General features: G+C 41.7%; 1 protein-coding gene across 1 annotated transcript in view; it reads left to right on the forward strand.

Annotated features, from left to right (window-relative positions):
* Positions 1–26095, forward strand: part of CSMD1 (CUB and Sushi multiple domains 1) — a 1543069-nt gene that overhangs the window by 1485505 nt on the left and 31469 nt on the right. Inside the window, exons 52-53 of the mRNA XM_029912248.1 lie at positions 1595–1768; positions 16249–16422. Of these exons, the coding sequence (XP_029768108.1) occupies positions 1595–1768; positions 16249–16422 (348 nt within the window). The remainder of the gene's footprint in view (positions 1–1594; positions 1769–16248; positions 16423–26095) is intronic.

The following is a 26095-nucleotide window of genomic DNA, read 5'->3' on the forward strand; positions in this document are numbered from 1 at the left end:
GATTGTTCTGAGAAGACAGTGTGTACTGTGTTCTATCACTCACGTATACAGAAGAGATGGTATAAATATAGATTCTGTTCTAGCTGTGTACAATTATGTTTTTTGAGGCAGCAGGAGGGATAATTGAAACATGATCGTTGATGTAATTAGAGCATTTAAATCTTATATCTCAATATCCATTTATATAATGTGACTTTTTTAAAGGATCCACTAGAAGTCAGGTTTGGGGATGTCTATGGCTGGAGAGACTTAATTGGGGGTATTAGTTGCACTTCATTTCTCCTTAAGGTTATGCAGATGGCTTCTTTAATAACAAAACAAGATACAACTCATCAAACATGCTGCTGCAATTTCAATCAGCTAGAAAAATCAGAGGTCATTTCACAAATGTAAACTACTGCATATGTATGCATAGTATAGTCCACTATATAATATTTTCGTGAACTAAATTTAAATGAGTGTGCTATGTACATATCATCATTATTATGCATATTTATACATCTTACAACATTGGACCTCTCGACAAACTAATTCAATTATTACTTGAATTGCAGTCAAAAGGAATCCTTACATTAAATCTGGAGCATGTGATGCTCCTCAGCAGAAGTTTGGTGCACAATGAGCTTTGGTAATCTATTTCCTAAATGCATGTACTTGTGTGATTGACTACAATGAAATCCAGGTTATATGTTTACCTAGTTTCCACAATGGGATCCCATTATAGCTCCTAAACTACAGCTGTCCATTATTACCAAGTTAAATATAGAAGAGGAAGAGAGTGCCTTAAGAATTGAGAGAGGAAATTTCCTGTCATTGAAATTTTAGTTTTGAGTAACATGTGCCTGTGAAAATAAAGAAAATGTAGAAAAGGTGTGTGCTGTCAGTCAGTAAAATAGAACTTGAACTAGCTAAGACAACAAAGGACTACCACAATTACCATCTTATTAATTGTATATTAACGGAAACAAGGAAAAATAACAGATCGGGTTTAACTAGGTTTGAGCAGTTATCGACATATTGAAAGATTTATCACATTTAATTGGTTAGTTTACAGTATATAACATTATTGTAAATATCAACAGAAATACTATATTAAGAAAAATCAACATCTGTGCTGAGTTCAATATATAAAAACCTCATGCCTTTTAAAAGCCAAAATACCTCCACAGACCTGGGAAAGTACAGGGGAAGGCAATTCTTCCTATTCTGTACAACAGGAATCAACAGTGTTCTGGAGTACTGCCATGATCTACCCAGACGTGCCCGAATCTTGGATGACTAGCATTGTTCGTCACATTCCTTTTGTGCTTCAGACTGTAAGGTAGATTGTGTCTATCCTCTGCACTGGTGCCCTAGAGGGGGAAAGGGATCCTTGAGCATTTCCCTAATCTGGCACACCTGTGCCAATGAAGGCATAATTTTAAACTCTTAATTTAGAGCATATACCACATCAGATTCTTAAATGTATATATATTAAGCCTATGCAAAAACATAGATTTACAAAAGCTATAAGGAATTGTGTTATTTCTTGTATCTAAGAGATTAAAAAGAGATGATTTCATATTTCAGTTTCAGTTTTATGTTTTCCCCCTAGTTGTCTCCTGTGGTGGCCTCCCTTCTCCACCAAATGGTAATAAGATTGGAACCCTAACGGTGTATGGAGCCACTGCAATCTTCACCTGTAACACAGGGTACACATTAGTTGGATCTCATGTGAGAGAATGCTTAGCAAATGGACTCTGGAGTGGCGCGGAAACCCGATGTCTGGGTAAATATACCTAAAGTCTTTCTTTACAACTCAAACTCATAACTAGATCCTGGAAATGCAACACTGTCAGGTGAATGTGTAATAAATACTATAGAAAATGAAGCTGTCCTAATATGGAAAATGTGCCGTGCTGTGTATTATTTTCTTTTCCTCTATTAGAATTTAGCAGTTTTTATCTAATTATGCCTAACATTTTAGAACAAAAGCCTAGGGAGTGTCCATTTGAAGGAACAAAATACTCCTTTGTTTATAAAAGGAAAATTTTCTGTTTCAAAAAGACAGGCATGGCACAATAAATGATATTCCATCACAATTTCTCACCTGAGAGATAAACAAAATGAAAAGGCATTCATAATAGAGTTGGATTCTTCCTTTAATTTTTATATTGCAGTTCAATATTTGGATTCCCCTGCCCCATTTTGTTTTTTGTCCATATGAAGACTTTAGTAGAAAGACTTTGTTCTTCCACATTTAGAGCAAGAAGAAGGTAATAGCACAATAAATGTGTTCTAACATACAACCCTCTTTCACTCTCTCTCCTTTGGTAATTTTTTTGGTTCAAAAAGAAAGTCAGAGGGAAAGAAATGAGAAATTTAGTGCAAAATGGACAGTATTAAAACCAACTTTTAGTAATCTTGTTAATGTTCTCTTGAAGACCATAAAAGGTACAAAAGATAAAGTAATTATTATGTGTGTATTAAATTGTTCCATAGCTCAAAAACAGCATTGTTTTATCATGCAATTAACTGACAGAACTTTTTCCAGAGTTGCTGAAGCAAATCTTTCTTTCAAGAAAATTCAGATGTGTATCATTTCTGTGTGTTTGACTGACTAAGTATATCGGTAGGTAAGAGGTCTTTGTGTTCCTTTTCGGCAGACTTCAATGTGGTGTTAAAATGAGTGAGGACCATTTATGCACGGAGAAAAGTTTAATGATTTGCAATAAACTGTGATATACATGTAAATTACTATTTCTTGAATGCATTCTTAGGATATCAAAATGCTGCATCTATTGCCATATGTGTCTTGTTTCCTTCAAAGATAAAACTAGCATAAGAAGCAAACCAAATAATTCATAATACATACAATAGGTGTCATCAAGGTGAAAGACTTCTGTATTGATTTGCTATCTATGTCATATCATAATGTTTCATGGAACAGAATAGCTCACCAGGATATGATTGTCAGGCACATTAAACATTCCTATTTTATCTGGGATTAAATACTAAAACTGTTTTATAAGAAAACTAAAAATAGCTGTGGCATTAAATGTTAAGGCAGATAGCTTATTGATAACTGACTTCTTTGTGTAGAATTAACAGGTGGGCTAATAATAATACTTGCCTAACTTACTTTGTATTTATAATTTGTATTATTTTTCCCCCAAATATAACAAATGTACCAAAATACACAAAGTAGGTATAGAGGTTAGGATAAATGAAGGAAAGAGGAAGCAACATATCCATCTTCAGGATCCACATTAATCAAAGCCCTGTAAAATGTTAGCCCAATTTGCTGTGAAATTTTTGGGCATTTTCTTTCTGCAGAGTGCCAGTCATTCGTTAGCTGTGATTTGCCTAGCTTTCTGAATTTGTCACAAAAGTAACACTTAGTTTTAGTTTCTTTACTGTAATTTATTTATTTTTGTTTACTAAATTTTAAATTATTTTGTCCAATTTATAAAATGCTTGATCCAAAAATAAAATCACTCAGCGCAAATTCTATAAAAATAGATCAACACTGAACTCTACATATGAGCACACTGACAGTTAAAGAACTCTAACTACCTTCTGCACACCCAAATCCATTCAAAATAATCCCTCAAGCAAAAGCGTGGATAAAGTGATAGCCCTTGCAGAATCTCCTGAAGCTCAAAAAACTTGTGCTTGTGTGAGCAAGATCAAGTCAAAACTGAAAAAACCTGCCCGAAGCCTCACTCTTTAAACTTGTGTGGCTTTGGCTCAAGTATCTCAAGTGTTCTCAGTTGCTAAGGTATCATATGAGAAGACAGTCAGCCTCTAAGGTAACCAGGACCCAAACTTCAGAGATGTAGGTCAAAACTAATCTGTACCTGGAAACACACTGAGGCCAATCTGGACTGCAGAGCACTGGTTTTATATGCAATCCATAAGAACTACCTCTACGTAAAAGGCCATGGTAGTACAATATGACTAAACACTTAAGAACTGTGCTTGACTTAGCATGTGAGTAAGCCCATTGACTTTTCATGTTAGGTTAAGTATGCACATAAGTGATTTGCTTGATCAGGGCTCAGCACCACAGTTGCCAACTTTCATGTGGTAAATAAGCACCTCAACTTTCACAATAAGCCAAAAATCAAGCTAATCCCATTCCAAAACAAGCCAATCCCTAAGAACCCCAACACTATATGTGACTAGATCCTCTTGGTGTTCAGTCTGGGACTGTGGTGGGCCCACTGTGCACCCCTGACTTTCTCTCCCCTTACTCCTGCTTGCTGGGAGCCGATCAAAAAAAAAAAAAAAAAAAAGAAGAAGAAGCAACAAGCTACAAAAAGCAACAAGCTACAAGCCAAACAAGCAAAAAGCTACAAGCCGACAAGCAACTCACAGGCCAAATTTCTGTGTGTGTGTGTGTGTGTTTTTTTCCCCGCAGGTTTGGCATGTCTGCTCAGCACCTTATAGAAGCTATATGTGAGCAGTAGTATTCTGCTTTATTTGCAGCTTTAGAGTGGTTTTCAGGTGGCTATCCATGAAAAGTGCATAGCATAATCCAGTCTTGTGCTGACAAATATGGCATGGTCCACATCTAAAAGGAGAGGTTACAATCTCCTGGCCAGGCATAGATAGATAATCATTTGAATTCAATGTTAAGAAAAGGAAGACAACCCCCTGTATCATGGGACCAGATACTGACTCAGACAGCTCTTGTAAACATTTTCCCAAAGCAACCAGCATTACTTTTGTCTTATATGTCTTAAGTTTCAGAAAACTAGTGTGCTTCCCATCCTAAATCTTGACTAGAAACTGGGAAAATAGAGACTCTTGCCCAGTCAACCGCCATCCAGATTCAATGGAAAAGAGATATAAATTTATCAGCAGCACCACATTGACACTACACCCCAACCCACATCCCTTTCTACATCAGCAGCCTTTCATATGCATTGAATAGGAGTAGGTGCAAAAATAGAAACTCATGGCACTTGTTCAGGGATAGAGTCAAATTCCCAAGGGTGTCATTCAAATGCTTTAACCATAAGACCATCCTTTCTCTTCCTGCAGTTCTCTGCCTCATTCACTGTCCTCCTTCCAACTTTTGCAAAAAATGACAAAGGAGTACTATGCATAACAATGGCAGGGGAAGTCAGGAAAAAATGAAGCATGGGTTCTGTATACATAAGTGGGCTGAATTAAGTTTGTATTAGCAACTTTAATTTATGCGTTACCTAACTTTTGAGTGGTTGATTTTTTAGCCGTCGTGTTTTAACATAGTTTTTTTTAAGTGTAATTTTACAGTAGGTCATCATTTACAGATCAGCATTTGTCAAAAGTTACCATGCACTGTCATCTGTTAGAGTTCAATTTTACCCAACAATGTACTTAAATAGAAGATAATTCCACCATCTCAGATACTGCTGTGATGATAACAGCTGGAAATATTGGCTTCGTAATAGTGATTACTAAACATGCAAATCTAAGTATTTTCATGATCCCCCATTACCATAATATCTGAGCTCTTCACAGGTAGCAGGTTTAAAACAAACAGATGGAAGTACTTCTTCACACAATGCAGTCAATCTGTGGAACTCATTGCCAGGGGATGTTGTATAACTGGGTTAAAAAAAAAACTAGATAAGGTCATGGAGGATGGGGCCATCAATGACAATGAACCAAGATGGTCAGGGACATAAACCCAAGCTCCAGTTGTCCCTAGGGTGACCAGATATCCTGTTTTTAAAGGGACAGTCCTGGTTTTTGGGACTTTTTCTTATATAGGCGCCTATTACCCCCCACCCCCGTCCTGTTTTTTCACTGTTTTGCTATCTGGTAACCCTAGGTGTCACTCTATCTCCAACTGCCAGAAGCCGAGATTGGATGAAAAAGAATGGATCTCTCAAAATTGCCCTGTTCTGTTCAGTCCCTCAGAAGCATCTGGCACTGATGACAGACGAGATACTGGGATAGATGAACCATTGGTCTGACCCAGTATGGCTGTTCTTATGTCATGGTCTTGCCACTATGTGTTAGCAGAATGTAATGCCAAGAAAACACCTTTCAAGTGACATAAAGGAATTACATGTTGAGATTGGGAATGCACAAATGTGTGCAAAAAAGATTAGGAATGAAAGTTTTTGGTAAATAATTTTCTTGAGACTATCCTCCAAGAAACTTTACATTCTCCTACTTCTGATGAGAGAGAGAGAGTGTGTGTGGCAAATTTTCAGTAGCATTATATCATCTCCCTCCAGCATCTCCTTAATGAAAAGGAAATTCTTTAAAGTCTTTCTTGGTATTTCTTAATGGTTTGTTGAGCCCCAGCTAATTTTCCTTTCTGAAGAAAATAGCTTTATCTGATACACACGCTGAAACTGACTTTCTCATACCAGGTTTTTAGTGTGGCAGACTAACTCATCCATTCCAAAAGTCATTTGGAACACAAGGGCTTTGAATTCTAGTTATGATGTTTGGGAGCTGCAGCCATTTTAATTTATTTTCAAACACTTTTATTTCTTTATTTATTCAGAGGTTTTTTCTTTGCACAGGATAACGTCTCAGCACTTCTTCTTGGTTCTATTACCAATATACAGTCATCGTAGTGCCAGGGTACCTGTGATATTTTGTCCCCAAAGTACACTATCTTTATTACTTTTTCTGTTTTAATGTTATTTCTGATACAAGATGTCATTTGCTATACCATGGTGATGACTTGCAAGAAGATTGAATCCTTTTGTAAGTACCATGACATTCATATTGCTAAAATAGCAAGATGCAGTGGTGTTTGAAGTATTTTGTTGGAAGATCTGGCTTGATTTTTTTTTGTTTTTGTTTTGTTTAACTCTTCACTGGTTTTTTTCCGTTTTAAAATACACATTGTTAAGAGTGATGGCATCTTGTTATATAAAATAGAGTCATAAATATAGATGGAAATAATATACACAGTTATTTTAATAAATATGTCATGTAGTATGCAGGCCAAAATGGAAAAAGAAACCAGACTGTCCAGTGTCTAACAAAAAGAGGAGTGGAAATATTCCCAAGCCCCTGCTTAGTGGCTTACATAGAACCCAATGCAAGTGGGTTTTATCAGACACAGAGGTTTTATTTTTGCATCAAGTCAAGATCAGGGAGCATGTGCCAGGCTTCATTCAGTTTTAACATATTATGACCAAAAAACCACCCATCTGATCTTCTGATCAGTAACAACAGTCCTTAGCACAAACTAAGCAATACTTACTATCAGTTTTCTCCTACGTTTGAATAATAAATTATTCTAATCTCTAGAACCCTAGATAGCATTCTCTTTGTTTTCTCTATGCTTGCTGTGAAATACATCTGCAGATTAAACAACCCCAAAGATGAATTGATCATTGTAGCCAAAAATTTAGGATCATGTAATCTAGAGCTGGAAAAGGCCTATTAGGTCATCTCATCCATCTCCCTTTCAGCACAGGATTGTTCCCTACTGGAAATTTACTAATGTATATTCCAGTCTAGTTTTAAATGTGCAAGCAGTGCACCTTCCAGCACTTATTTGGGAAACTGTTACGCAGGGTACTAGATATCTGTATCAGGAAGACTTTCCTGATATGCAGCTTGATTTTTTTCCTTGTTCAATTTCATGCATTTACTCCCAACAATGCCTCTTTTTATTGGCCTTTATGTTGTCATAACATTTTACAAATTTATGACTCATTGGATGTCCATTATCACCCTTCAGTCCCTTTGATTGTTTTTGCTTTCTAGCTTTATTCCTCTGTCTGATATCTGTGTTTCAAATTATTTTCCCCAGAGATATTTTCACTTTTTAAAGGTTGCAGCAGCAATTGTTGATGTCATTTATTAGTCTGTTAAAATTAGTGTTTGTCTTATGATACTTCCTATTTCTTTTTCCTAAACATTTTTTGTGAGACTTTGGTATTTGTTTAATATGCCAGGCCAACTTCTCTGGTGAATGAAACTCTCTGTTTAGATATTGTTGAGAAAACTCACATCACTCTCACCAAGAGGTATGACACCTCTGGGGCTGAAAGGCAGTTCCTTTATCATGTCACTTTGCCATCTCAAGTCTAGTCCAGGTCAATAGTGACAGTGTTGCCTGTAAAAAGTTCTTGTTAGATGTATGCTGTGCATGACTTTTGCCAGAATTGTGCCTATCTATAGACGTTTCTTTTAGATATTATTATCTCACATTTCAAGTGCAAAATACAGTTGAATACAAAATATATATTTTAAAGGGGGCTTTAGGTCTGATTCAAAAAGCACATTAAACCCAATAGAAAGACTCCCATTGATTTTCAGCATGCATTGGATCAGGGAGAAGAGAGCCTTTCAGAGCTAGTGTGCTGGCATAAATTTAGCTCAGTACAACTGTGGCTGAAAATAGTTCTCATTTATGTAGGCTCATTAGCCTGTGTAAAAAGAGCTCATGGTCTCTGTCCAGTTTCTAATGAACTAATATCCATATCACAAAAAAGTTATCAAAATTGGCATTCTTGTTAGCTGTCTCAGAAACGGTGTCCAAGAGAGCTGTAAAGTAACTGTTCTATGGATAATTAAAGGCTTTGAATTTCCAGGCAGTTAGTATGAAAACATTTAGTGCCCAATCCTACAAAACGGCCAGTGAGTCCAAAGGCCAGACTTTTCATCCTGGCTTGATCCCATGTACTGTTTTTCCTTGTAACATTTTGTGCCCACAAAAATTGCACCTGTAATTCATTTAAGACCAAACATTTCTGTATACATTTGCAAATCAAACTGGTATTTTAGGTGTCTAACAATTAATAATCCTGATTCAGAACAGCACTTAAATAAGTGCTTAACCCCATCCTTACACAGAACGGCTCTTAAGTAGGTTCTTAAATCCCACTGAAGACAAGGATGGAGTTAAGCACATGCTTAAACGTTAGGCTAAGTAGATATGCCTTGCAGAATTGGGACCAATGTTTGTCCTGCTATGAATTTTAAATGCAAAATTTCACTCCCCCCAAAAGAAAGACATATTTCAAAATTTAGGCCTAAATGTCTATTTAACAACTTTCAAAAATACTAGGTAGCCTTTTTTTTCAAAAGCATAAAAATGTAATAAAAAATCTGTAAAAATTCAGAAAAATAGCAGTTTACACTGCTAACTCTGAACTACTGTATAAGGCCTTTATCCTGCAATTGCTAGTGCACAGGTAAACTGCTGCACCCTTAAAGAACCCTTTGATTTATTTTTTTTATTATAAAGAAAAATAAAATAACTCTGGCTGCTGCTTGTAGATCAAGCTCTCTAATGGAAGTGCTGACCCAACCTTGAACCCCGTTCAGTAATTTCTTTAGTTCTTGAAAGCATATTATAAGAAATGATCCACTAACAGCCTCCTTAATGTACCTAGAACCTAATTTGACCTGATTGGGAAATTAGATAAATTTGCTATTTTATTGTCCTGCTCCTTCAGTTTTTGAGCTGTTGGGATGTTTAATCTAATCAAGGCCAGACTGACTGAAAACCATTAAATCTAGTAACTGGAGTGATCTGTAAGTGAAATGAATCACATGGTAAGTGCACAGGGCTGTTAAGTTCTTATTCATATAGCAATAATGTAATATTCCAGTTGGCATTTCTGAATTATCCTTGTACCCGAGATTTCCTGTGCTTCCATATATATGGCTTTAATGCAGCCATTGCACCTTAATTTTTCACTCACTGGTTATTCAATAATCAAACATTCAAGTGTGAGGAATCTCAGGATTTGGGCTGACTGAGAAGACTCTGCAAGAATACACAGTTTCTGTTTGATTCAAACCATATGTGATTATTAAACTCTTTTTCCTTCTAGTAACCCTTCATGTTCCTTTTTTTCATCTGTTTCATAGGCATTTTTTGTCAAAGACGCTCTTGCCCTGTTATCCTGAGAGGTTAGCCAATATTCAGGGCTTTGTAGATTTGTTTCCATTAGGAGGAGAAATTATTGATATGTGTCTGGTATATTCTTTGGTGCAATACTGTTTACTTACAAAGAAGGTACAAAAAGTTCTTCTTCGAATGATTGCACTTGTCCATTCCACTCTAGGTGTGTGCACACCCTGAGCACAGTTGCCAGAAATTTTTCCCGCAGTGGTACCTGTCAGCGTGACTCAAGTGCCCTCTGCTACCATGCACCATTAGCACAGAAATAAAGTACCCAGCCAACCCCACACCCCCACAGTTCCTTCTTACAGCCCATAACAGTCACTGGAGCTGTTCTTGCATTCACAAGCTCTCTAAGTGGTCTTTATTCTTACTGTACACGGTTAGATGTAGTTATTTACTGTGAATTTTAATGAAGTTTGGTAAATTGGTTAGTTGTAGGGGGGGTTTGTGGCATTTTCATCTGATGCCTGGTATTGAGGGATGCCTTGGTCACTGGGCTTTAAGCCCTGTGCCTCCTGTAACAAGGTTTTGCCCCTGAGAGATCTACAGTCAAGTTGTCTGAAGTGCCTGGGAGAAGCTCAAATCGGGGACTGCTGCCATATCTGCAGGGACTTTAAGCCTTGCACGAAGAAGTATTGGGAGGTCAGCCTGAAGTTTTTGCTCATGGAGGCGGCACTGAGACCTCCATCTGAGCCACACCGGTCAGACTAGCACAGACTAGCTCGGCATTGGTAAGACTGCCAGGCATGTGGATCAGAGTAGAGTGCGATCTAAGCCAAAGCATTCCTCTACCTTGGTACCGTAGAAGTCAGCATTGTTGACTCCAGCACCTATTTAGGCACCATCAAGTCTGGTAACAGAAGAGCCTTCTATATCTGTGTCACCGCATGGTACTGATACTATCTTTTGCCACTGGGATGATTTAGTTGGGGATTGGTCCTGCTTTGAGCAGGGAGTTGGACTAGATGACCTCCTGAGGTCCCTTCCAAGCCTGATATTCTATGATACTCTGCCATGGCTCCCTGTCAGGACCTGTAGAGGAAGAGAAATAGGGGTCTTAGGCATAGGCCACCACCTCATCCCACCTCAGTGTCAATGCGTGCCCCACACCGTCATCCAGGAGGTTCTAAGCAGGCATTTTGATTGAATGCTTTAGGATGCCATACCAGTTTCTGCAATGCCAGACCCTGATTTGTCCTTTATTTGCAAACCACCTTTCCCACTTCTTTGTTGCTTGGTCCTGTATCATCACAGACTGTTGGGTGTTGAACACGGTGGAAGTTGGATACACCCGACAGTTTATTTCCACCCCTCTTTCCCAACTCCCCACATTCCTCTTCAGGGACCCCTCTCATGAAGAACTTGTGGTCTAGGAGGTTAAATTTATCCTTCAGGAGGGACTGTGGAAGAGGTTCTGCAGAATTTAAGAGGGAAGGGGTTCTACTCCCATTATTTCCTAATCCCGAAAGCCCAGGGAGCTGTCAGACCCATTTTGGACCTGGATCAACTCAACAATTATAAAGTTCCATATGGTCACTTTGGCATCCATTATCCCCTACTTGGATCCCAGAGACTGGCACACCATCCTTGATTTAAGAGACACTCATTTTCATGTGTCAATATACAAGGAACAAAGATTCCTCAGATTTGTGGTGAACCATGCACCCTACCAATTCATGGTTTTCCTGTTCGGCCTGTCTGCAGCTCCTCGGGTGTTTACAAAATGTATGATGGTAGTGATGGCTGCCCTGAGGAGGTTAGGGGTGCAGGTCTGCCCTGGATGATTGGCTAGTCAAGGGCCAATCCACGGGTCAGGTACTGTCCAACATTTGACTTATCCAATCGACATTTAAGGCCCTAGGCCTTCTAATAAATGCAGACATGTCTATCCTCACTCCGATGCAGAGGATAGAGTTCATTGGGGTGGTGATCAACTGTACTCAGGCCAGGGCCTACCTCCCAGAGGTACATTTCCAATCAGTCAGATCCCTGATAACACACCTCAAATCTCATCCTATCACAACAGCCTGAAACTGTATGAGGCTCCTAGGTTACATGGCCTCATGCACATACAAAGTACAACACGCAAGACTGCACCTCAGACCTCTCCAGGTGTGACTGGCCTCAGTGTACTCGCCAAGCTGTCTCCCTCTGGACGCTGTACTTACAGTACCTCCTAGGGTTCTTATCTCTGGGAGTTTTGCGTTGCCCACTCAATCAACCTTGAGGCCTCTTACCTTCTGGGAGCACAGAATGAGCTGGCAGATTACCTCAGCAGGTCTTTCTCCAGATGCCATGAGTGGGCTTTCTGCCCAGATGTGGCCAGAGTCATTTTCCAACAATGGGCCACTCCCCAAATAAACCTGTTTACAAGCAGATTCAACAGAAAGTGTCACCAATTCTGCTCCCTATAAGGCCACAGTCTGGGTTCCATCTTGGTCATCTTACTATTACAGTGGATGGGACACCTTTATTACATTTTTCCACCTTTCCTGCTTGTGCACAGAGTGCTGCTAAAGATCAAGCGGGACCACGCCCGGATTATTCTGATGGCCCCAGCATGGGCTGGCCAACTCTGGTTCTCCACCTGCTAGATCTCTCAGTGGCAACTTCAATCCTACTTCCCTTGCACTGAGATCTAATTTCCCAGGACCACGGTCGGCTGCTCCACCCAAACCTGAGCTCACTTCATCGAAGAGCCTTAAAGCTCCATGGCTAAATCCCAGAGAGCAGGATTTCTCAGAGTAAGTTCATCTGGTCCTACTAGGCAGTAGAAGGCCGTCCTACTAGGCAGTAGAAGGCCATCCAACAGGACTACTTACCTCTTGAAGTGGAAGTGGTTCTCTGCCTGGGCATCCCAGTGTGGAGTCTTGCCCGTGCAGTCATACTTGAATATTTATTGCATCTGAAACAGCAAGGTTTAGCAATCTCCTCTATCAAGGCTGACCTGATAGCAATATCAGCTTTCCACCCTTTGGTGGAGAACTGGTCTGTTTTTTTCAAATGACATGTCTGTCAGATTCCTCAAAGGCCTAGAAAGGTTATACCCTCAAGTAAGAGAGACCTTTCCTCACTGGGACCTGAATTTGGTCTTATCAAAGCTTATGGGTCCACCGTTTGAACCTTAAGCAATGTGCTCCCTATTATATCTCTCCTATAAAGTGGTTTTCTTAGTGGCCAACACTTTGTCTGGAAAGACCTCAGAACTCTGTGCCCTCATATCAGAGCCTCTGTACATAGTCTTCTTTAAAGATAAGGTGTGTTTATGGCCTCACCCCAGTTTCCTCCTGAAACTGGTTTTACAATTTCATAGCAATCAAGCAATCTACCTACCTCTTCTACTTGAAGCCTCACACAAATAGGAATGAGCAATGTCTCACTCATTGGATGTTAAACAGGCTCTAGCTTTCCACATAAAAAGACCATTCTGATGCTCCATCCAACTGTTCATAGCTGTAAAGGACATGATGAAAGGTCTACTATCTCTTCACAGACAATTTTGTCCTGGATTACTTCATGTATGCGCACTTGTTATGTTCAGGCAGATGTTTCACTACCAGCAAACCTGACTGCTCATTCCACAAAGTCACAAGCATTCTCAGCAGCATTGTTAGTGCAGATTTGTATTCAGGACATTTGTAAAGCAGCTATCTGGGCATTGGTGCATATTTTCTCCTCCCATTATGTCATCACTCAGCATTCCAGAAATTATGCCAAATTTGGTCAACCTGTACTGCACTCTGTGTGTCCACGAACGCCCATCCCTCCACCTACTCTTTTGCTTGGGAGTCACCTAAAGCAGAATGCACATGTGCAAGCACTCGATGAAAAAGAACAGTTACTAACCTTCCATAACTGTTGTTCTTTGAGATGTGTTGAACATGTCCATTCCATGACCCACCTTCCTACCCCTCTACAGTGGAGTTTTCTGGAAAGAAGGAACTGGGGGGAGGGAGGCGTAGGATCGGCTGGGCACTTTATACTGGCACACAGCAGCAGAGGGCACTTGAGTCACTCTGATGGGTACCACTGAGGAAAATATTTCCAGCGACTGTACTCGGGGCACGCACACACCTAGAGTGGAATGGACATGCACAACACATCTAGAAAAAAAATAGTTATGGAAGGTTAGTAACCATTTTTTCTGTTTCCCTTAATGCAGTAGAAACAAACAATAGCTGCCCATTTCCTTGATCAGAAATCACTCTACCTGATTTTCCAGCAAGATCCGTGTGTGAGGAGCTCTGTCTCTTGCTTCTCTTGATCTCTGTTCCCTCTTAGGCTTTCTCGCTTTCTGCTTGCTTTTTTCCCTTTAATACACAAACACAGCTTGTCAAACAACACTAACCACTGCATTTGCAGTCAGGGAAGGCTTTATCCCACAAGGTTATTCTTTTGACCATGCCTTGCCATGTAGCCCCTTGCTGTACTTGGGCAGTAGTTTCCATTGTTTCCAGCTATCTTGCTACATAAAAAGACTTAATTGCACCTTCCATTTAAACTGAAAGAAGGGTGCATAACACACTTATTGTCTTTAACCAGGTCTGTGATTGTCCATAGATCAAAGACACTTTTGGTGGCAACCATTAACACCTTCCAGTATAACAGCACCCCCCCACCCCCAGCTCTGGTTTAAAGTGATGACACCCTAAATGACTTATCCCAGACAGAAAGAAAGGAACTAATCTAACAAACTAAAATGTATATAAGCTTAACTATTTAGATATTTACAGTGTCTTTTTGTCAGGACTTCTCAGAGCACCAACCAAAATCAGTTCAACTGTCACCCAGATCTCATTGGAGTTTTCTACTCTTTCTGCCCCCCCCCCCTTTCCTGTTAAACAACCAGGAGGGCCCTCTTTCAATCTGCTCCTGCAGTGTGTCCATTGCTTCTGTGGAGTCTGCCAAATAGGGCAGCTTTTGTCAATTGTGTTCTAAGGGAATTCATTACAGTCTGTCACATCTCTTCCAGCCTCACTTTGTACATATTCAGTCTCAGTTTCTGAGTGCAACCAAGCTTAAATTCTGTCCCACTAGTACCTTCTCAGATGGTCCATATACTCTTCTCAGACGGTCCATATATTCTTGTGTCAATACTTAGCATACCCATTGGCATTAACCAGGCCCCTTATTTTCCTGTGTGAACACATAGGAGCAGGTTACAATCTTGCCATAAAGTACACCAGAAAACTATGTTTAAGACTGTGACACAAACAAATAAAATAGAAGGCCCAATTCTCATTTACACTCTGGCCTTTTTGTGCTGCTGAGGCAGAATAAGGGACCTAAAAGAGAGTGTATATGTAATTTAGTGCCAGAAAAATATAAAGGGGCCTTGTGTAAATGACAATCAGGCCCAGAGAAAATAAGTTGAAATATGACTAAACCTCCCGTCATTGTATATTGCACCTCAGTATTGAATATAACATCACATAAACATTCAAATTTTTGAAAATGGCCAGTAGTTTTGGGTGCCCATCTTGAAATAGCTGAAAAATTAGGCCTCAGAGGTATTTATCATTCATAGGTCCAACTGAAACTAATGGGAGCTCCAGTTGCTTAGTGCCTTTTAAAATCGGGCCCAAGCTGTCTCAGATAAGGCACTCAAATGCTGAAGACCCTAAAGTCAATGTCCACACTTGAAAATGTTGGTCTTAACCTCTTGCACTTACTAAAATAGTGGCCCTTTTTAAAAAAGTATCACCCATAGCATGTTACCGAACAATGACATTGCCCATTGATTTTAGTGGGAGCTGTCAGTGCTCATCATCTCTATCAATCAGAAGTTTGGTTTGTAAGTTTAGAATTTAAGTGCTTAACTGTGAATAACTTAGTTTCAAAAATTGACTTCCCTGTATATCAGTATATGTTCTTGGCTTGCCACAAAGGAAACTCCATCTGACTTTTGACAAAGTTCCTTTAAAACTGAGGGTGTAAGTAAGTTATACAAAACATAAATAAAATATTTCAACTTAAACACTTGATCCTCCGAAGTATACCTTTACCCCGATATAACGCGACCCGATATAACATGAATTCGGATATAACGTGGTAAAGCAGTGCTCCGGGGCGGCGAGGCTGCGCACTCTGGTGGAGCAAAGCAAGTTCGATATAACGCGGTTTCACCTATAACACGGTAAGATTTTTTGGCTCCCGAGGACAGCGTTATATTGCGGTAGAGGTGTACTGAGCACTGCAATTCCTGTTGCCGTCACGGGAAATCAAGGGAAGTGTGCATATCACAGCGCCTTGCAGGATTTGGTTCAAATATCATGTTTGTCATGAAGGTGAACGAAGCAGTAGTTTTTCCATTAGCATCTTTTCAATATTAACAGGATTTTAATATATACATATGTTTTACTGATTGGTTTGTTCCTTTATTCTAGCTGGGCATTGTGGTTCTCCAGATCCAATTGTAAATGGCCACATTAGTGGGGATGGCTTCAGTTACCGTGACACTGTGGTCTATCAGTGTAACCCTGGCTTTCGGCTTGTCGGTACATCTGTCAGGATTTGCCTGCAAGATCATAAGTGGTCTGGACAAACTCCCGTTTGTGTCCGTAAGTAGCATTTATTTTTCACTGAATTGTTTTTTGTTGAATGTTGTTAATAATTATGAGTGGGATTTTCAAAAGTGCCTGGCTCATGAATTTATTTAATAGATTTTAAGGCCAGAAGAAAACCTTATGGTCATTCAGTCTAATTTCCTGCATAGAATTGCACCCAGCAATTTCTGATCAAGCCCACAAACTCTGTTTGCACTATAGCATATCTTTTAGGGTATATCTATACATAGTGGTACACCTGCTCCGCTGCAGTTTGTCTGGTGAAGACGCTCTATGCCAAGGGTCGGCAACCTTTCAGAAGTGATGTGCCGAGTCTTCATTTATTCACTCTAATTTAAGGTTTTGCGTGCCAGTAATACATTTTAATGTTTTTAGAAGGTCTCTTTCTATAAGTCTATAATATATAACTAAACTATTGTTGTATGTAAAGTAAATAAGGTTTTTAAAATGTTTAAGAAGCTTCATTTAAAATTAAATTAAAATGCAGAGCCCCCCGGACCGGGTGGGTGGCCAGGACCCAGCAGTGTGAGTGCCACTGAAAATCAGCTCACGTGCCGCCTTTGGCACGCATGCCATAGGTTGCCTAGCTCTGCTCTATGCCAACAGGAGAGAGCTCTCCCATCAGTGTAAAAAACACTTATGTGAGCAGCAGAAGCTATGTCAGCTGGAGAAGTTCTTCCACTGACATAGCGCTGTGCACACAAATGCTTATGTCGGTGTAACTATGTCACTCAGAGGGAATATTCACACCCCTGAGTAACATAAGTTTTACCAACATAGGCTGCATTGTAGACACAGCCTTTAAAAGAAAGATTTACCTTTCCTTAAACTTTCAATGCTCCTACCTATCTAAAGTGCTTTGAAAATCCCACTCTTAATTACTGAAATTCTTCAGTTTTCTCATCCTCCCTGCCCCCTTTGATGATAGGTTCACTGATATTTTCTTGAAACATATAACTTTTATATTAATGTCAAGAATGGGTTAATATTTCTCTGGCTATTCTTTCATTGACCTATTTTGGGGTTTTCAATTTTAATAAGATTTCAGATTTTTCTTTAACTTTTGGTGGGGTTTTTTAATAGACTTTTCATTTGTCTTAATTTTTGTCATGGTATAAGTTTAAAATTAAAATAGGAGTATTTTCATTCCCATAAGACTACAAAGTGGTTGATACAGTGATTATCAATAGCATGTTCAATTAATTTTAGTATCTCTGTTTTATTGCTGAGATGTACACTACTACTGAACCATTAGATAAAAAAAATGTTAATTTTTGATTTATAAAAATATCTTCTGAAGAGTAAAATGGGACATTTTAACCTGGCCATAGCTGCCAGCAAAATCTACCAAAAACGTCATTGTCCTTTTAAAAGCCATTTACATCCTGAAGTTATGTGCATTCTTCAAAGGAGAATTGCCACCTATCTCCAGTGAATCTTGTATTGTATTTATTTTACAATGTCTTAGCTGACTGCGGGGATCAAATCTCTTTAAAGATAGTGGCTAAAACTGAGAAGGAAAAGGAGACTTCTCCCTACTACATTATTAATATAATTACTATTTTAGGTGGAGCTTGCAGCAACACTTATCTATAATTAAGATTGCCTAAGACATTCCATTATAACACAGTTTTCAGTTGATTATAATTTTTGCCAAACTTTAACCACTCAGACAGAAATTTTCAATGACAGACGCCTAGCTCCATCTCTTTTCTTTTCTTTTCTTTTCTTTTCTTTTCTTTTCTTTTCTGTTGCTCTGAAAATCAACCCCAAACTTGATCAAATTACAAGTCTCTGAAAAATATTGTTTCCATGTGTTCATTAAAGATTTGATAGGGCTGACAGCAAAATTCTCTGAACATTCCATCTCCACTGAGCATTCTCCAGTCCACATTTCTGTGCCAACCACACTCAGCTAGCTCTTTCCCCATGTTGCTCATTGACTGTGTTTCAGCCCAGGACAGAGGAAGACTTTTCAGCAGTTACTCTTCCCAGGTTCCAAAGCAACCAGTGGCACCAGAAATAGAAAAAGACTGTCTCTCTTGTGCTCTCAATGCTCCCTTTGAATCAATGGAACCCACTCAGCATGGAGGAAGAGGAGCAGAAAGGAGCCATAGCTGAGGGGAAAAGGTAGAAGGGCAGATGGAAGTTGTAGGCTGTGAGCTTGATGGGGTAGAGGATGCTTGGTTGTGCCACTCCTGGTTGGACTGTATTTATTTATCTCGCCTCCATCTCCGCCTGCCCCATTCTCGGACCATCATTTGGTGGCCATGATGGCCTCTCTCATCTTGGAGAGACCGGGACCAGCCTATTGGCATTTTGATAATATCTTACTAGAGGATGTGGGTTTTGTGGTGTCCTTCCGAAAGTTTGGCTGGCCTGCAAAGGGCAGAGGCACATGTTTCCCTCGAAGCAGCAGTGGTGGAATGTGGGAAGGTCCACGACTGGCTGTTTTGCCGTCATTACTCCCGGGGAGCCAGCTGGCGGAGAGATGCAGTAATAGAGCAGTTGGAATGATATGTCTTGAAGCTGGAGAGGCATCTGCAGAGTGTGCTGGGAGAAGCCAGAGGAGCTCCGGGCCTTCAATGGATCGCAGCTCCGACTTCTTCAACACCCTGGAGAAAAGGAGTGGGGCTAACAAGCACATCACCTTCCCCCTGGTGGGTTACAGCATCCCTCTTATAGATCCGGTGGAGATGCAGGGGAGGGCCAAGGCCTTCTACACTAGCCCCTTCTCCCTGGATCCAACCAATGCCTGTGGAGTACTCTGGGATGGACTCCTGATGGTCACCACAGGTGACTGGGACCAGCTGGAGCTGCCACTCACTCTGGCTCAGTTTTTGGAAACCCTTCATCCGATGCCCACCAATACATCTCTGGGCATCGACGAGCTGACCATGGAGTTCTACTGTGCATTCTGGGATGTCTTTGGCCAGGACCTCACCATCATCTTGGCCGAGTCCTTTGGGATCAGGGTTCTCCTCCCGTCATGCTAGCGGCCTGTGCTTGATCTGCTACCCAAGACAGGGGATCTCCATGACCTTCGGAATTGGTGCCCCACCTTGTTCCTTATCATGGACTACAAAGTTGTAGAGAAGGCCATCTCACTGCAGCTGGGGTCTGTGTTGGCAAACGTGGTCCATCCTGACGGGACCTACAGTGTCGCAAGCTGTATCATCTTTTATAATCTTTATTTGGTCTGGGACATCCTCAAGCTTGGGTGTAGAGATGATCTGTCATTTGCCTGCCTATCCCTGGACCAGGAGCAGGCTTCAACAGGGTGGATAATGGTTATCTCCTGGGCACTCTGTGGGCTTTCGGCTTCAGGTTCCAGTTCATGGGATTTCTCCAGTTATTGTATGCTTCCATGGAGTGTTTGGTCTAGCTCAACTGGACCCTGACGGAAACCATGATCTTCGGTCGACGGGTGCATCAAGGCTGTCTGCTGTCAGGCCAGCTGTACTATGGCCATCGAGTCCTACCTCCGTCTCCTCTGCAGGAGGTTAATGGGGTTGGTGCTCCATGAGCCAGAGTTGCAGGTGGTCCTGTCAGCGTACGCCAATGTTTTGCTCCTTGTGGTCCTATACACAGGTGACCTAGTACAAGTGGAGGCCTACCAAGCTGTTTACTTGGTGGCCTCCTCCGTCTGGGTCAACCGGGTGAAGAGATATTGTTACAGTTACAGTAAAATTTCCCCTTATGGGTTTTTTTGGGTAAGCACCAGCATTGTATATTGCTAATGTTTTTAAATGCACTGGAAAGGATTTTGGGAAGCGTTGAAGGTGTAAGTGTAAAGTAAAAAAAAATGTTTGCAGGTTGCGAGAGGCCGAAGAGGGAGGAAGGGAAAAAGGGACAGGTTAACTTGACAATTTAGCTAGGCTTGAAGATAAGGAGTGAAACTGCCGCCCAAGGCCAATGCACACAAACAGATTCTCTAATGCCAAAAAGCCGGAAGTTTGTATCTCAACCCGGACCAGCCATTTAAAAAAAAAAAAAAAAAAAGCTAAACAAAACTGCAGGGTCTGCAAGCTGGTAAGACTGTGAAGGTCAGTAAGTTGGAAAACAAAAGTCTTGCACCCCTAAAAGTTTTTTAAAACTTGAGGAAGCCGCGGAAAGCCAGTTGGGACTGGTACAAAAAGCACAGGGGACAGAGGTCCCTGAACAAAACACCCCCAGAAGAACCTAGGGCTTAAAACTCCCTACAAGAACTCAAGCAAGTCAGAGATCAACAGCGGACCCTGGACAGTTTGTGCACAGGACAGGACTCTCGTCCACCCTTCCCCCTCTTCTTCTTACATTACACCCAGGCTTGGCCAACCTTGGGTTGTGCGTGTGTGAGTATGAAAGTGGGTGAGGGCTTGGGCATTAACACTTTCTTCCTTCTTTTGAGTGATGTGGGGAGAACCCAGCATTCACCGCTGTTTTCAACTTAATAAAGCTTTAAAATTAGTCACTTGGTGTGCTCCTTCATCTCCTCCCCTAACAATCCTGCAGCCTTAGCCTGATCACCTGATGCCCCAGGCAGATTGGTAACAAAAATCTGTCACATTTTTGGTGGAGAATTGCGGAGTGGGGGGGCCTGCAGAGCACACCAACTGTTCTGCCCTTTGTATTTCATGTTTGCTCTCCCCGGCACTGTTGGTATTTCATGTTAAGAATTTTATAATTAAAGGTGTGCCCACCCTCAGTCGTAGCATGCTTAAAAAACAAAAAACAAAAAAAGGTTTAACATTCCTCTCTCCACCCCGGTCCACTCCGGGCAGCGGGGAAAATAGTTGCAGGTGAGTATACCCCCGGTCATAGAAGTGCTGGGCAATAGGAGAAGAACTAAAAAATCCTTGGTGCATACACCCTCAGCCGTAGCATGCATAAAAGAAGGACTTAGGGTTCCTTGCTCTGCCCAGGAGGGGTTTTGTAATTGGTGTATGGACCCTCGGTGGTAGTAGACCGAGAAATACGGAGGGAGGCTTAGCGTCTCTCCCTCCAGCCCAGGGAGGTAAACATTGTAAGCCCCAGTGCCGGCGTGGGAAACATAAAATTTAAAGTAATTAAAAAAAACCTTAAAAGCTGTACTAATATATTGTGATGGCATGTTCAGGCAGTATTTTCTATATAAGACCCAGCTCTGAAAGATATAGGAGTGTGGGCAAATACTGGTAGCACCTGTATAAAAAATGTTTAAAAAAAAATCCAAAAATAATACTTTGTTCAAAAATCATTCCTTTTAAACAAACCCTTCAAAAATTTGGGCACAGTCCCTAAACTAAACAAGCCCTAGCTGATGTGTGCACCATTTCGAACCTAAAAAATAAATTGGCTCAGTATATCCTCATATACAAACCCTCTAGTGCTGCCAAAAGAAATGCAGCAGCAGTTTGGTTGTTGTGGGAGGCATATAATAATTTTTATCTCCGCTTAGCTTCCTGTAAAAAAAAAAAAAATAATAAAAAAAGGGATCTCTACAAAAAAAGCTAAACCAAACAAAAAAGGGAGCAGACAATTGGAAAGTGCTGGCTACAAATACACAAAGCCAACTGGAAATAGTAAAAGAGGTGCTTCAAAAATGCAAAAAAAAAAAAAAATCAGGCAAAAACCTCTAAATTTTAAAAAAAATAAAATAAAAAATCATGTGCTCCAAAATATGGTAAAAAAACCCCAAAACCTTAAAGCAGGGCAAAGCACCCACAAATCATAGTAGTTGCAAATCACTAATTAAAAGTCTGAGACAGAAATTGGGCTTTGCCACTAGACAGGTGGCAGCCATTACAGTGGGTAAAGGGGGAGAAGGTCGTATATGCAGCACCCCCAACTACGAAGAAGAGCACCCCGTGGGGTAATTACAAAAAGGAAAATGACCAGGAGGGGTGGGAGCTAGTTAAGGAGCCCACCCTCCTTGCTAAATTGGTAGTGGAACAAAGCCTGTGCCCATGGAAAAGGACGGTTCAACGAGAAAAAACAGGATTGGGCCCAGACAAGCAGGCAGGCAACAAATAAAAAAAATCAAAAACAGGTTAAAAGCCCTAAGGTCATAGTGGCAGGAAAGGAGTAAGTGCAAATATGGGGAATAGTCGGGGATGGGTGGCGGGTGAGCTCCCTACCACCTGCACTCCAGGCCATCCGGTGGAGCGCGGGTCCGCCTTTCTATCTGGCTGTGTCCCTTTCTACCCTCCATCCCTCTCTGCCAGAGAACTGGCACAATGTGGAGGACAGGGTGGTGGAGCATGGATGGGACTGCTCCGGTGCCTTTCCCTGTGGGGGTGGAGGCTGGTGCTTAATCCATGCTCTATCACCAGCTCAACCCCCTGAGCCCAGCCCTGGATTCCCTGGACTACTTTCAGAGGTTAACTCTGGAGTTCTTTTGGCCAGGACAGCACTGGGTCTCTGCAGGGAGTCTGAGCCTTCCCCTGGAGGAGTGGGGATAGGGCCTGCTCTGCCTCCGCAATCAGGTCCATGTCCTCTGCCTCCAGGCTCTGCAGAGACTCCTTTATGGTGCAGGTAGTCCAGTGTGGCATGCATTGGCACACATCTTCCTCCACTGCCTCTGAGGGCTCCAATACGATTGGCAGCTCTTTTACCTCCATCCAAGGGGTTTTCCGCAGGATCTGCTAGTCTTCTACCAGGGACTCCTCTGGACCTGGAAGTTGAGCTCAGCAAATAGGTCCGAGGCAGCTGCCAAGTGGGAAGATCTCCTCATGTAGCCTCTGCTACATAACCCTGAGCTCAGTGTGCAGGTGGCAGAGTATCCCTCGGTGTGTCGGAAGTTGATCCTAGCAGGTACCACCAGGATCAGAGACCTCCTAGATTATAACAAGAGGGCCTGTGTGGATTCCCTGGTGCTTGGCTGGCGCATAAGGTTCTCCACTCCTCACACCCCTCAGCGCATACTCCTGGAGATGAGGTCAGCCTTATCACCTGCCTCTTAGGCCTTCCTTGAGTGGGTACTGCGGGAGGATGCCCCCACCCGTCCCTCACCCCGGCCCTCTGGATTTTGTCATTGGGCCCTTGCCCTGTGAGCTCCCCCAGCCCCTCTATCTGTACACACTTGTGCTCCACACCTTTTATTTCCTCACCCTCGTGTCCTGCCCTGCCACGAAGTAGAGGGACCTCTTACCATGTGTGAAGGGTGAGGAGCCCCGATGGGCCAGCCTGAATTCCACCTTGGTCCCGCACCGCACCCCCCAGAGATATTACCTGGTGGCTCCTTCACGGAGCCATGAGCACAGGGGTTTACTTGGCATGGTTCCCCCCCATCCCTGATACCTGCCCCTCCTGTGGCGTGAGGGAGACCCTGGTGCACATCCATCTTGAGTACACCAGGCTGCAGCCTCTTTTCTGGCTCCTTCAGAACTGTCTTCTTAGGTTCTGGCTGCACTTTCCCCCACACCTCCTGATTTAGGCATACCCCATCTGTGTCCCCGTGAACTCACAAGACCTCCTTGTCAGCCTCCTCCTGGCATTGGCCAAGGTGGCCATCTCCCTACCAGGAGGAGAATGCTGGATGGGAAGGTGCTCTGAAACTCTGGGGCCCATTTCCACTTCTTCCTTTGATCAGGTATCCAGGCAAAGTTCCTCTGGGCCATGTCTGCTGGCTACCTGAATGCTTTCGAGGAGGAGTGGACGTTGTGTTGAGTTCTCTGCTCGGTGTTCCCCTCTGGATCCATGCTTTCAACCCTATGACCGCAGTCCCATCCCTGTTGTTCATTATTTGTCTCCCAAAACTATTTGGGATCTGGGTCCAGTAGCTTCTCCCCTTAGGCTGGGGGGAGGGGCCTTTATCTGTGAGCGGGCTTGTGCCCATCCATCCCCAGATTTCCATTAGGTACTCACTCCATGCACTCTATCACACTTCTCCTTAAGTAACTTAGATGCTGTTGCATGCCTCCTCTCATCTTGGCCTGAATGTTGAAGGTTAGCAATATCAACACCACTATATAAGAGAAGGGACAGGTGCAGGCTGGGGATAATTGTCTGCCTGTCTGTCTGTCTACAAACATATGTGGAACGTGTGTCCATCTAAGCACCTCCCAATAATTAAAAACTACTAACAATGTATTTCTCTCTTTCTTTCTGGGAGTAGGAGAAGTAATTTGATTAGATCATTGGACAGTTATTTTGGGTTTTTTATTTTTGTTATAGTGTTTGTGTGTGATAAGAATTAATCAAGGGAAAGCTAAGTCAAAGAGATGAGTTTTTCATTTTGGTTTGACTGCTGAGAGCTGTGTCACACTTCTCTCTGTGGGCAATGGCCTCCACAGACTTGGTCCATTTCCTATGAAAGATTGGTCTCCTGCATGTTGTGTCCTAGCTGATTAGAAGCTACTGAAATGAATCACACAGACACTATATAGTTTTAAAGTATGATCGCACAGATCACTGATTTAATCCTGCAGCTCAGAGAATAGAGCATGCAGCTTCTCTATTTGTAGCTAACTGAATTTACTAGTCAAAACCAAATCCTGGAGTGGACTCAGTTGACCCAGCTGCTATACTCGGTACTCTGAAAGACCAGCACCAATCACAGAATGGATTTTCCATAAACAATACTTCCCTCCTTTCTCCCCAAAACTTTAAATTAGACAATAGTTATTACATTCACCTATTTGAAATTCTTCCAACTTATAAATAAAACACAAAAAGCATAAAATAAATGAAGCAATGTCAAAAGTTGGATGATAAATTAACACATCTGCAGAAACAAAGCCATTTATGTTATATAGTCCTTCAAATGCACTGGAGTTTGATGGCTACTACTTTTTGAGTAATCATGATTACTTTGTTGAGTAGTGTCCCTTCGGGTGCTCTACTGTAGATGTGTTTGCATTCTTGCACCTCTGATCAGAAATTTTAGATAGCCGTGCCCATTCGGCCCACACACGCGCTTTCCCTGTCTCGTGCCTTATGAGGCTATATAGCATCATACGGGCAAATTGCCCTCAGTTCCTTTCAGCCACCCTTGTCCTGAGATGGTGCAATTAGCAGGCCGAATCAAATATCAGTTTGCTTTGTATTTTTATAGTTGATGATAGAGTTTCTATTCTTTGTCTCTAAGTAGAGTTTCCATTTTTTCCATTCCCTATTTTCTTCTTTTTTCTCAATTTTTTTCTTTTAATTTCTTACACCTTTCTTTTTCTCCCTAACAATGCTGACACCTTTTTTCCTCCCCCTTACTGGGGAATACCCCCTGTCAAGGATTATGCCTGGCTGCCCTGGGTTCAAACACTGCCTCTCCTGCAGAGAGGCAATATCAATCAGCGATGGACACTTGCTCTATATGCGGTGCCTTGGAGAGGCTTACATTCCGCAGAAGTGCACCTTCTGTCAAAAATAAAGGTCAGGACAAGGAAGAGCTGCAAGCAAAAAATTTAACTCTTAATGGTGGAGAGTTCCCTTAGACCAGCCTCTGATCCAGATCCTGGGTCTCCTTCTGAACTATGGTCAACCCAGAGACCAGCAACTTCCAAGGAAGGGGTGCCTAAGAGAAAATCTACTGACTCCCCTCAGAAGGCTTCTAAGAAAAGGGCTACAGGACCCTCATATGAAGGCTTGTTTGGCCAATGGAGCTCCCTGGCAAGATCAGCCACTTCCTCACTGATGGTATTGGCAGCACTGCAGCATGGCATTCATAAGACTCATGGTTCCTTGGGTGTAGGTACCATCACAAAGACAA

The sequence above is a fragment of the Terrapene carolina genome, unplaced genomic scaffold, assembly GCF_002925995.2.
Source record: "Terrapene carolina triunguis isolate 2854851 unplaced genomic scaffold, T_m_triunguis-2.0 Scaffold42, whole genome shotgun sequence".
Lineage (NCBI taxonomy): Eukaryota > Metazoa > Chordata > Testudines > Emydidae > Terrapene > Terrapene triunguis.